This window comes from Lytechinus variegatus, chromosome 1 (assembly GCF_018143015.1).
Source record: "Lytechinus variegatus isolate NC3 chromosome 1, Lvar_3.0, whole genome shotgun sequence".
NCBI classification, from domain to species: Eukaryota; Metazoa; Echinodermata; class Echinoidea; order Temnopleuroida; family Toxopneustidae; genus Lytechinus; species Lytechinus variegatus.
Window position 1 is genome coordinate 73625467 of NC_054740.1, and position 14083 is coordinate 73639549.

General features: G+C 36.9%; 1 protein-coding gene across 2 annotated transcripts in view; it reads left to right on the forward strand.

Moving 5' to 3' along the window:
- Positions 1 to 14083, forward strand: part of LOC121422485 (collagen alpha-1(III) chain-like) — a 42733-nt gene that overhangs the window by 12658 nt on the left and 15992 nt on the right. The window contains exon 2 of one of the 2 annotated variants that reach the window (XM_041617572.1): positions 13909 to 14024. In XM_041617572.1, the coding sequence (XP_041473506.1) occupies positions 13928 to 14024 (97 nt within the window). In that variant the 5' untranslated portion in view covers positions 13909 to 13927. Of the gene's footprint in view, positions 1 to 13879; positions 14025 to 14083 lie in introns of those variants that run through there. The other variant, XM_041617562.1, reaches the window with a different exon arrangement.

Sequence of the window (14083 nt, forward strand, 5' to 3'; positions counted from 1 at the left end):
AGGTCCTGATGTACTAAATACGTTCATTTTATACACGGGCGGCACCATGAAATTTGTAGGGGAGCAAGGCAGCCTATTGGTAACTTCCTGTATTCTCAATTTAATTGTAGGGTATTCTAGAGTTACGTAGCCTATAATTTTCCTTTTTACGTACTTTGGCGGCATCCCCCTTTACTCTTTTTTTTCTCCCCTATTCTTTTTTTTCTTCTTAGGGGTGGGGCGGTAGCCCCATCCCCCCCCCTCTCTCCCCCTCCCTCGCCCCCTCCCCCTCGCGCGCACCGCTCCTGAGTTTGTATACAAAATTAGAACGACTCTATTCCTCTTGAATATCTTTAGACCACCGGTACTGCTTTCAACCACACTCCTTTCCATCCCACTGCAAATAGTGTGTTCAGAGAGTTGTCTCTTCCTCGGTCACCATGGATACCAAAGTTCTTCTCTCACCAGAAGAGACTATCTCTATATTTGATTACCAATTCAAGTACCAAACAAACTGATACGAAATTCGTCCCCTTGATATCACACGCAGAGACTTCTGTAATGCAGAGATGTGTTGATTTACATTTTGTTTAAAGGGATGATCCAGGCTGGAGATATTAATTTCTCAATAAATAGTGTAAAATTTACAAAGCAAAATGCTGAAAATTTTGCTCAAAATGGGATAACAAATAACGAAGTTATTGATCTTCAGATATTTGCATTATTTCGGTGAAACAGTTCTATAAACATGTCTTTATGAATATTCATTAGGTGGGCTGATGATATCATATCCCCACTTGCTGCTTGTTCTTTTGCATTTTTTTTCTACCATGAACTAAAACCATTGTATTGACAGCCTATAAAGTGCATTGCAGCAAATTATTTCATCATAATGGAGAAACATCATTTACACATGTATAACTATATGAAAAATGTAACATTTATTATTTCATGTAATAAAATGAGAAAGAGGAAAGTGGGGATGTGGCATCATCAGCTCACCTATATGTGCAAATAACTGTTTTCACAAAATATTGATAAACTTTAATATTCAATAACTTCGATATTTTGTAATCCGATTTTGAAGAAATTTTCAGCATTTGCTCTGTGAATTTTACTTTATTTATTCAAATATAAATATTTTTAGCCCAGACCACCCCTTTAATATGATTGTGTCGGAAAATGGGGGGGGGGGAACATAATTTTTTGTTCGAACATGATATTAAGTATAATAAAGTATCCAGTGTTTTTTTGGTAAAGATGCATTTCGATTATAATTTAATATGCGATTCATCTATGCGACTATATTTGACTATACAAAATAAATGGAAATTGTTTTCTCCTATATCTTTTTTTTTCTCTCTATTTCTTTCGTAATGTTAATTCCTTTGTCATGTCATATACCTATACAAGTATTACCATACCCAGACATAAACGCTGCCATCTCACTCGCACCACTCTTTCGAGTATTCATCCCCGAGGGCAGGCAGCGACCGAGTCAAGAATCTTTTTGGTATTTACTTGGTGTAATCTTTCCCGCCAAAATAAACTACCCAAAGCTCTGCGGAGCACGCCGGCGATACTCAGAATTACATTCGTCCCAAAGATCTTATTTACCTGTCAAGAAATGGATGTGTTCAGATTATTAAGAATTCCAATAATGCGGTTCCTCAAAGTTTATCAAATACAACCTTGCACTATATGATGTAAACATTTCATACTATTTGGTAGATCCATAATATGAACAGTCCTGCTGAAAGGCAGACCTTGTCATGATTGTATATAATATTCATCTGAAATTGATGCAGTTCTGGTCTCTAGCGGAACCAGTTGGCAGAATATTGTACAGAGACATTACCGATCAGGACAAAGGCATACATAAGTTTACATTGTAATGAATAAACAAGAAATGTCTCCATTAATTGATATTTGTTTATTATTGAAAGTCGCTAGAAAATCAAATTGTTTTAGAGTACTCAACTTGGTGATTTATATTTGAAAATCAGTTGAAGAAAAAACGTGTATCGGTAAGCAGTTAAACACCTGTGAACTGCCTCCCTTCCCAGATTTTTTTTTGGCAGTGCTTAGATAGGAAACGGCAACTTTACCCCCCATCCTACTCCCATGTTCCCTTCTTCCCCTATCCCTTTCTTTAATTCATGTTTTTATTACTTTCTCTCATTTCATTGTTTATGCCGTACACAAACCACCCTCGATCATTTACCTTTATTTTGGTAAACACTATAGGTAAACAAGTGAATGTATTTTCAAAATACACAATGCGATCTCTTTATCATCATGACCTCGTTTCAATGCATATTTAACATTTCATTCAAAATGTTTTTATAGTGAATCAAATGAAGTGACTCCTCCCTTGAAGCCCTGACAAAAGAAGCCATGAAAAATAATCATTACTATAGTGTTGATTCCTTTTACCTCGAATGTAGAGCACAGTTGAATGGCGTGACGGTCGTCCTAAATACTTTGTATAAATCTCAATGGGCGTTTATTCTTTTTGAAAATTTAATTGTCGGTCACACTCATCAAGGAAATTGCAATTTTTTTTTTTTAACCAAAAAAGTATCCGAAAAGAAAAATTCAACACCAGTCCCAAAGAATATGGAGCGTTGTGGTCCAGTAGATTAGTCTTCGGACTTTGAAACAGAGGGTCGTGGGTTCGAATCCCAGCCATAGCGTAATTTCCTTCAGCAAGAAATTTATCCACATTGTGCTGCACTCGACCCAGGTGAGGTGAATGGGTACCGGTAGGAAGTAATTCCTTAAAAAGCTGTGTGCGCTATGAACGCCTAGCTTAGCCGGGTAATATAGGAGCGCCTTGAGCACCTAACAAGGTGGATATGTGCGCAATATAAATCCTAGATTATTATTATTATTATTATTAATATGCAGAAACATGGACCTAAGAAGAGGGGGTGCTGCGTGTGTTATGCAGCATAGCCAGCATCCCCTGAAAAAATCAGGTTGGTAGGCTAAACATGCTAACAGGAAGACATTTACCCAAAACCACCTTAGCGTGAAAACCCTTTTTAAAAAATGTTTTTGCCTGTCAACATTTTCCTGACCAAAATCACCTTCCAAACATTTTGGACTGAAACTACTTTTTTTTTTCTTCCAAGGCAAACCAGCACCCTCTATTAAACATCGTTCACAGTGCCCTGTGCAGTAATAACTATATAGGCAACAATGCATAAGAAGACCCTCAATGTTTTTTTTCTATAACTAAAGGTATTTTTATATTTTGCGTGATATCTAGTTAAATGTGAAATAGCAGCTATCTGTCATCATTTCCAGTGACTCTAAGACGTACTAATCGTTGGTCAGCTATTCTAGAATCACTGATTATCATATAGCTAAAAAAGCTATCTTCCGCTGGCAACAGAACTGCGCATATTCATTGCTTTGTGTGCAGTCGGCGTTAGACCGTGGACCAAATTAAAGTACACATGTCGCAGGCACGTTTTTGCTCCATGAGCGTCGCCTTCATTCGTGTCGGATGTCTATTTACTTGTTGTTCGCTATGTGCCCCCCCCCCCCACCGCTCTGACATTTTTTTCTGTTTTTGAATGAATCTACGTCTTGATTTCTCAAACTTTTTTTCCTCAGATAAACACCCCTTTCCTTGGCTCCCTCATTTCCTTCGTTCCAGCTTCTTCTCATTAGTGGCGTTATATTATTTTCTATTACTGATAATTATTACTAAGATTTACAACTTTCGTTAAAAAAGGTGTATGCGTTTAGATGTTTTTTTTAATAAAAAAAATACTTCACAAATGGACTGTTCTTTGTTATCATTTATTATCCCCCCCACCCCATTGGCCTACATAAATCGTGTGCATTTTGAATTGTGTTTTCACTTCTTAGGCACTGTCTCTCTCTCTATATATATCTATCTCTTACCCGTTCCATGTTGCTTGCATCTCTTTCCGTCTCCTTTAGATGTTCTCTATATACAGTATCTGTGTCTTATAACGTGTGCAAATTGATTGAGTTAGAGTAGAGTTTGGGAACGTGCTAATCTCGTTATGCATATGTCAGCACGTGTTCCTTTCATTACAAGGTCTTCTTCATCAAGCTATATAACACAACAAACAAAATGAGGAAGAAATATTTCAATGTACAGCCCCCCAAAATTGATTCTTTTACATTGTCCTCTGCTAGACTTCGCGGGTTTCATAACAGAATATGGTGTCGTACAGTAACTATTTACTGGCTACAACGTAAAAGGGCGGCGCTGGAGTATTTTGAGGGGAGGGGGGGGGGCAAGACCCGTTCTAAATGAATAGAGTTACGAGACCTATATCTCTCTTTTTGATGCACTCGATCCTTCCCCCTCTCCGCCTTTTTATTCTTTCCTTTTATTCCATTCTCTCATCCCCCCACTAATTAAAAACTCACACTGAGGAGGAGATCACCACCATGTAAACCTCTACCCCAATGTAGCACCGCCTCTGTATCGAACATAGATGTGGTAAATGAATTAAAACATTTCGACCAACCCTTACCTTTACCCTATGTTTAGTGGCGAGAAGTTATGATTTAAAAGATGTGAGACGGGCAAATTATTTGCAGAAGCAAAGGATGGGTCAAGTAATGGCACTGACTGAAATAAGTTTAAAAGAGTCAATTCTTATATTACGAAAATACCGTAGAAGTAGATAGGGTGCATTGTGGATCTTCGTTTTATAATATCAAGGAGCTCCTTGGTTTTGTACTCTCATACTTTACTTTTTTTTTCTTTCTCTTATTATCGTAGCATTGTAAATCACGTGTAAATAATTATCTTGATCAGTGAAAATAGATACATAGAAAAAATAATTTTCCCAATTATACATGTTCACTTCTGAGAGCGGAGCATTATTATTTTATCATGTTTATTGGGGATAAAATTAGAGCAACGTCTGCTAAGATGAGAAACGATTGTCAAAATATATTTGAAAGAGGTCGATTCATGATCTCGCTCTACCGGTTCTGATAAAAAGAAAGCGGAAAAGTCAAATTAACAGACAAGAATATTAGCAGGTGTGTATTGATGTAGGGGTTTCAAACGTTGTTTTTTCATGTTTGTACTGTTTATCACTATGATGGCGACCAGAAGGAGCATGGATACATACCGGTTATTGTTGATTATCAATGGAAATAGATGGATGTCAAGCAATTTGATTTCGGGCTGTGTCCTAATCAAGATAAAAAGATATGATACAAAAAGACATTAACAAGCTATAATTATTTTTTTTTACATTTTGTCAGAATATCATCCCTCGCCGTCCTCATAACTGATTATTTCCAACGATTTTCCCCCCAAAACTCGATATTGACTAACCCCTCCCCCCCCCCCCCGAAAAAACGCCGTCGGTAAAAGCAGGGTAAACAAAAAAAAAACACTTTTCTATTGTCATAAAACCGGAAAACAAATGAGAATGTTGCAAAGACTAAATTTTCGAGAAGCGTTTTAAAATACATACGACACTCACAATCAAGCACATTATTTTTATTTCTATTCTTTTGTCCCTCCTCAACCATCTCCTGCCCTCCAACTTGTCTATCATTATCTAACTCTTTCAATCACCCCTATAGCTCTCTCTTTCTCTCTCCATCCATGTTATGTATCACCCGAGCTTTAAATCCATAATGACCGAAAGTAAACTTATGTAGTAATGAGCTGCTTGTTTCTCTTAATTACAACGAACGTCATCACTTTGGTCGATAAAATGCTTTCGAAATCATGAGATTAAAAGAATTAAGTTATTTTCTAAAAATATATCCCATCTCACTCAGGATAGATAAAGCTCGAATCCTAAAAGTACGCTGTAAATACATGAAATAGCTGAGAGCTGATCCCAGGCTTGAAATTTGATTAGAGATTTAATGGGAAATATCCACAATATTATAACGATGATCAACCGAAGTAAGAGGGCTTACTAATAATTTATTGCACACGTATCAATATCAATGATCCCTCAACTCTATTCGCCCTGTTTATAGGGATAACAGACTTGGGCCATTTTTATATTGAATAGAATCAATTAAAGCGCTCCCATAATAGATTGACGGAATTCATATTTAGGCCGGGGTGTTATACCAGTTGAGTGCACGTACTTTCGTGTTGAGCCTAAGCAATTATCACAAAGCAGTATCCTCCATGCATGCCGGGTTTAGAAATTCAGCATTTATCACACTTATCGTTGCTTGAATTGCCATGTTAAAACAATCAACCTTATTTTACCCTCCGAAGCCGAGAAGCATTAAAGCCAAATATATGAGAATACGTTCACTAAGTGGCATCACGAGACATTATTTTAAAGAGGGAACATACAAAAATTTACTTCTCTTTTAATTGAAAATACACCATTTCCGATAGGCTGTATTTTTATAGCGTGGTCAAGCCACAATATTTGCACTAAAAATTGGCATCTTGAGAGTAAGCCTATCCTAAAGCATTGTTGCGTTTTATTACTTCTTAATTCGGCAGAAAAAAATTATCATGGTTAGTGAAAAAAATGTTTTAAACAAAACTTGATTTCATCGTGTTATACTTTATACGTCGAAATGCTTTCATTACACATTCAAAATCATTTTTTCCTTTCAATTTTAGCAATCGTTTGTTATATATTTATAAGACATCCTTAATTCCTTAAAAAACATTAGATGTTAACTGCTTCGAGAAAGTTTGATAATAAATGAAAATATAGATGTATACAAGCCGTCCGTGTTTGTATACATGTATACAGTACGCAAATTTCCTCGGCATGGTATACCGAGGGTTATGAAAATTTATCAGGGGCAATTAATCACCCTCATTCTGATATTGTTTCCACGCATTTCCATCTCTCTTTGTATGTCTTTTGAAATAAAAGGGGCTTGTGAATATAAAAATAATGTAATTTTCAGGAACAACACTATGGAAATTTTTCAACTTAGTGAAAAGGAGAAAAAAGAGGAAAGGAAGAAAGAAAGAAAAAAAAAACCCAGGAAGAGTAATATAAAAAGTGAACCGAAGAAGTCTATAAAAAAGAGAAAACTGTATCCTGTTACTTTATGTGAAATCCATATTTTTCAAATGAATTTGTGTTGCCCCTATTAAAATTGCCCTAGCGCGGCCCTATGCTTTAGTGTATTTTTTTAACTCTCTTCATTATTCCAATCAAACCTATATATATATATATTTTTTTTTTTGGGGGGGGAGATAAATTGGCATTGATTTTTGTAAATAAAAGAAATGGTACTCACAAAGAGATATCCACGCCTGTAAAGGTGCACTGAAGCAATATGTTAACATTACTTTACAATAACATAACATGCAAAAATATAGTTATGACGAGGCAACGAGAAATATTTCAAGTATTTCATAAAAGTGAGGAAGTAGAGACAATTTTACGGTTCCTATTTAGTTATAGGAGGGTTAAGTCAGGAAGGAAAGAGGAATAGCAAGATGACAATAAGGTGGTGGTAGAGAAGGAGACGGAGAAAGAGAAAGAGGGGGAGGAGAGGAGTAGGAAGTTGGCGGACGAGGAAAATAAGAATGTCACTGAGTCTGGAGAAGGAACTCGTAAATTCATTTATAAAGTCGGCTCGTAGAGATATGAGCAGTCCATCCGTCATGTTGTAGCACGGCTGTCCCAAAGCTTACGAAGACACGTGATTTATGACCTACACTCCGCCATGTTGTACTTTATCTTCTCCAGATAATCAGATAGTGTTGCAGAATATACGAGCTCTGAAGATGGAAGGAAATCGCTTGAAATAACGTTTGGGTGCAAGGATGAACTTTGGTAAGGATTACCAAGTTCTTAGAGCGAAGCATGTGAACACTGGTTGAACATAGTGGTTAATCTTTACTGGTAGAGTATTTTTCGAGGATGGGATCTACATTTTACAAAAAATACCTTTAGTGGACCTTCCCAAAATTTCTTATACCTGTAGACTGCATTCATGATTTACAGTTAGAGTGCTCTTAAGATATAAATAATAGTACGCATTTGTATAATAATTTTTATTTATTCTATTTTTTTTTGAAAATTGTAGACAAGAATTCATATTCCGAATTGTTTGAACATAAAAGATTTAAATGAGACACACCATAAGTGAAATGATATCAAAATTAAAATATTAATGTTTTTCAAATTCATTAAGTGGCCTACATAACCATTATATATATACCTCTCGTTTGATATTATTTAAATTCCGTTTAAGAGGACTTTCTTGATACTCTTACGAATCGGAAAAGACCAATTTTTTTCGATAATTTGACAAGGTGAACTTATATTTTTAATTTCTCTATACGTTCATAATTGATATATCGCTACCTAAAGCTTTTTTGGGCAGGCTTTTGCTACCCATGTGGATTGGGTCCCGCTTATTGCATTGGACCTTTAACTATAAATTAATACCTTTATACACCCCACTCGCAAACCATCGATCCTATGACGTCAGTTACAAGTCCTTTAATATCAAACCGTAGTCGTAGATTTAATGAAATGTATACAAGTGCAATGGGAAAACATGTAGCACCATCAGATGAGAACAGTTTCATTGCACGTCTATGCACGATGAAACGGTGGTACTTTCGTTACCATGTTGGAAACATGGTTATTGGGAATGTTAACGCCTTAATGTAATTTCTTTACTGTTTTCAAAATTAATGAAGGTAAAAAAGAAATCCAAATTTTCTTATTTAAAAAAAAAATATGTTCATATCTTCAGTAGATGTCATAAACTTTATTAGACGTTAATTTCCGAAGCTCCCATAATCAGTTAATACATTAATCAGTATACGATGGAAGGCAGAAGGGCGGGAGATTAATATAAAAATCGATCTGCTCATGCTCAGTCTTTAATTTAAGAGGACCGGGCATGCGCAAATGGGATTTTATTTGAATCTAGTGTCATTCACTAGTATCAATGAACACAAGTCAGAGTTTTGGGGCATTGGAATGAGGATTATAATTGTAGGAGAATGGATTCGTGGGTGTGCGTGTGTGTGTGTGTGTGGAGTTTTTGTGTGTACTCCGACCAGTGTATGTTATCGATCCTCTTATAGAGAAACGGGAAGGGGCGTATGTATTGATTAAATTTTAACATTCCTTATTAAAGTTTTTTAAACTCCATATATGCCTTGGCCTCTCTTTTTCGGTCCTGTCATATAATTCTGTCTTACCTGTAGACGATAAGAAGTGAAGTGTGCGTATGTGCGTGCTTGAGAAGCTGAATATTTTGTGTATAATCATTTTTACCTCATTTTTATTGTTCTTACAACGCTCTCTTTTAACACGATACTGCTTTCAGTCTTTCACGTAGTAAGGGCTATCCTTAAAAAGGCATATTAGGACGGATGCACAATATACATGTTATTCCACATAGCTATATACTGCCTGACATTATTAATCTAGTGAAGTCAAACCTATTGAACAACATACATCGACTGCAACGTTTATGAGAATTAATACTACCAATTATACCGATTTGTTCATACAATTTGGGTAATGTTTTCGCAATTGTGATTTTCATTATTTAAATCAGCTTAATCTTAGGGTGTTGTATCTTTAAGGAGAATAAGTAAACATTGAGATCTTTATGAAATCTAGCATTCATAATAAAAAGATGTGATGTGATGATAGATGCACTTTCGTCATAATTATCATGGATATATTTGTAGAGAATTATAAGAAATGATTATTTGATTAACAAGATCATATTTAAAATTGAATCTGTTTGAAAGAAATATCTAATCAAGGGTTAATTCAGTCACTACACAAGTACTTTATATCTGCTTGTACCAATCACCTTAATTCATTTGTTTTATTTGTTATCAGTCCATTTCGCAGTAGAACGTTAACCGCGGGGCAAATAACAAGTCCACTTATTCCGTAGAGTTCTAGTCGCGAAAAATCAATCTAGTTAATTGGCTATACCCGACATACACGCACCAGCCCAAACTAATGCACGCCACAGCTAGACATCATATGCCTTAAAGGGCATAACATGTTTATAACACACTTGATCAAAATACCACAAGCGAAAAATGATCCAAGCTTAGAACACTAGTATAACTGGGGCAACTCAATTATATTGCCGTATAATTATTCTTTTTATTAAAAACTAGTAAGAGTGTAGTTTTGCTTTTCGACTATTTCATACAAAAAGTTTGTGAGTTAAAAAATGTATATAGTATCATGTGAAGCTGTACGTCAGTAAGAAGATCCCTTTGACATGTTTGTAAATCTTGTTAGCACACTCACCCTTAGTGACATCATTCCAGAATGAACATTTAAGTACGCCATCAATAAATAAATTGTCAAAATAAATATGTCCCGCGGAGAGCCAGAGGCGCATTAGAAGTTGTCGTTATGAATTTTAATGAACTGTACATAAGATCGATGACGTATTGACTAATCCAATGGAGATTCAGTTATGTAAACAAGAGGATCTCCTATCTCTCAGCGCCACTAGCATGACTAGGAGTATTTTTATCATCGACAACTAATGAATGATTGCTTAATTTAGGTAAGCTTGTGACAACACTTTTTTTACAGCCACAAATCGATGGATTTGTAATGGTTTTTGCTGACTATGACTTTGTGACGCAAGACGCCTAGTTGTATAACTAATAAAATCGAAGGCATTGTTGTCCTACATTACCCATCTCTGGACAGTAGATTAGGCATATCTGGGTGCCTTGTATTTTTGTTATATTCCTCTTATACTTGATTCAAACTTATCCAACCTACCATTTTCTTTAAAAAAAATTCATGATAATGATTGTTTTAATGGTCATTTGGACCATCATGACCATAACTGCCACCACCATCACCAATACCACCCCACCATCGCCAGCGCCAATGCCTTCATCACCAACACCAGACAATCCCACCATGACTACCTTCGCCAGCAACTTCTTTGCAATCATGATCATCTTTAAACCTAGTAGGATAACAATTTCGCCAAACATGAATTCTCATCGGGAACGAGGGTGCACGGCAGGAAATAAATAAAGATTATGAAGATCTGATGATGATAAGAAGCAGAAGAAGATGATGATGATGAAGAAAAAGAAGGAGAAGTAGAAGAAAAAAAAGAGAAAGAAGAGGAGGAAGAAGAAGAAAGAAGAGAAAGAAGAAGAAAGAAGAGAAACAAGAACAGAAGGACGAAAATGGGATGAGGGCAAGGAGACAGTGACAGAAAGAGAGACAGACCTATATGAATGCAGAAACAGAGAATGATAATGAAATTAAACCCCGAAAAAGTTAGATTAATGGTATATGATAATTCAAATGCTTAACAAATATAAAAGGATCAAATTGAAAAGAGTGTTGGAATTAGGAGATGGGGATAATAGTAGGTGGCAGAGTCGCGTGCAAGAAATCCCACAGTTAGGAATAATTGGAGATGGTAGGAGAGATATTGCTGCCATGCTTGCACGACTGCTGGGTTTTGAGAGAGACTGCATCCTTTGGATATTGATTTCTTGATTCAATTTACACCGGTCGATATTTCTCTCCACACTCTTCAGCTAATTGGCCTCAAGCCCACGTGGAGGATACTTGAAATCTATCGCTAGCATCGACAGGGCGTAGCCACGGGTGAAGGGGGTGGGGGAAAGGTTCATTTACTCGCCCTATATCATCCATTGGCAAAGGATGTGCGGGAGTTCATGAACTCAGGCCCCTCCCCATTATCCGATGGTGAAAAGTCGAGGTTTACTCCACCTCTCATCCGAAACACTTTCTTAGCTTGTTTCAATATGTCTGTACTTTTTGGTTCTAATTATATGGTACACATCTTCCCTTGATTTGGCAAATGTATCCATCACACTGTTTTATCAAGACAAAAAAGAAATGCAGAATCCTTGGAACAACGATGGGTAAAGAAGCTATAACGCTGAACAATTCTGATGTTGGTAACTGCATCAACTTTTTATTCCTTTGAAATACAGACATATTACACAATATGAGAGAGAATTAAAGTAAAATATTTGGCAATGGCCATGGACTGATAGCCTGCTATTGGCAGTATAATATAAACCTTCAGGTGTTTTTTTTTTCATCTCATACAGTCATATGCAGCGTACCTGCAGACAGAGGTGCAGTTTCTCGGTACGCCGTTCATGTTATTTACACATATATAAGTTCTGTTTCATTTTTTTATATTTATTCATGTATTCATATTACACAAATTTTCAAAGTATATTTCATTATGAATGCACTTTGAAAATTTGTGGAATATGAATATGCCACATAAGAATGCTTATTCTCCCTTGTCAATCACCACTCTGCGAATGTGAAGTTACACCTGGCTCCGCCTGTAGCCCTGTAAAAGATTACGCCGCAGTGAACACATATAGTAATCTAAATAAGTGCAGCAGTTTGAAATCGAATATGTAAAATAACCACTACATGTAATTACTGTTTTAATGATTTTGTTCGTGTCGACATTCTGGCAAATTGTACTGACCAATGAATTGGGAACATATCATAAAGCAGCATGCAACAATTATTTGTCATACTTTTGAGACAAAACGACATCTTTTTCGATAGGCGAATCTGCCCCCTTTTCGAAACAATCTGGCAACCCCAATCACATGCGTCTTGATTCGTCTCTGTTTGTGCTAGGCCAATCTCTGATAAACAGGAACACTGCCGTCTTGCAATATCACTAAGATCTAAACAGATCAATCACAGACATATCAAACCAACAAGAAGATAGAGAGAAAGAGAGAGGGACGGGAGGGTTACCACGATCTGAGAACTCGTTTGTGACCATGCACGACAAGGATTACCACTTTTCGTGAAGCTGTTTCTACGATGACTTCGAGACATCTCCGCGATACGTCTCCAGGAAACAATGCGGTTCTTCGGGATTGAAGAAAGAACTTGTCCCACAGACTTGTCGGATGGACCCCGATAATTCTCCATGATGTCCCGTCGACGCTTTCACCAGTTGCAGCCGGATATTTGTTCGCGAGTGTATAGATGTCGCAATAGGGAGCTTTCGTGATTAGACGGAACCCTGGGAGGCGGTAGCTTGAAGATACAAGCATGCTGGAATGCCAGCGCGCTTGAAAGCAAAAAAAATGGATGACGCTTTCTTTGGTTTATACTTGAAGATGGAGCTCCTTCATGCGTACAGGGAAAGTCCAATACAGTTCGTGAGAATTCACATGATTCTTTATCATCTCTGCGACATATACCGCCAGAGGCCAAGGAGACTTGCCAGACGTCAAAGGAACTTATCGAAAACGTTTCAGAAGCGTGCACGCCTTTGTGATTGCTCAATATATTTTCTTACAAGTTTGATCAGGGCTGTTGCAGTCAGTGAAGAGTCATCAACCCCGATCATGAATAGCCTCCTTCCGTTATTCTATATCCTCCTCAGCTCTTGTCATGTCTCTTCACTAACTACATGAGAATGGTCTTTGCTCTTTTTGCCGGATGGTCAAGCGAGAAGACAGTGAACGGGAAGAGGGGAAAAGCATATAGAAAGGCTGAGAGCAAGAGAAAACGAGAGAAATAGAGCGGATTAAAAGAGAAAGAAAGAAGGATAGAAAATTGAAAGGAGTAGGACAAGGAAATTGTGAGTCTTATCTACAGTATGTTCCTTATTTTCAATTTCTATATTATCAGAAAGCAAGATATGGAAAATTCGAAAAGAAATAGACAAAAATGGGTAGACTTATAGACACCCTAGTCCCATTGCTCATGTTTAATATCTCTGATTTTGAATCATTGCTAATTCTACCCCACCCCCTCTCTCGAACCTATTCCTTCCATTATTTCTCTCTACATCCCACTCTATTTATATCCTCCTCTCCCCCGCTTTCTTTCTTTATCTCTCTCTCTCCTTCTTTCCTGTTATTTTTTGTTCCTCTTGTCTCTTTATACCCTCTCACTCTATCCGTTTTATGTTAATACGCAGGTTTATCAATGTCTGGGCGATGGAAGGAAGGGCGAGAATTCTGCTTCAAGTCTTATCTATAGCTGTGTTCTGTATATCGATCAGCCGATCTCAAATAGAAAATACTTCATCGCCAGGTAAGAGATCTATACCACACCAGTGCTGTAATTGAATGATATCGAGAAAATAGACCAAG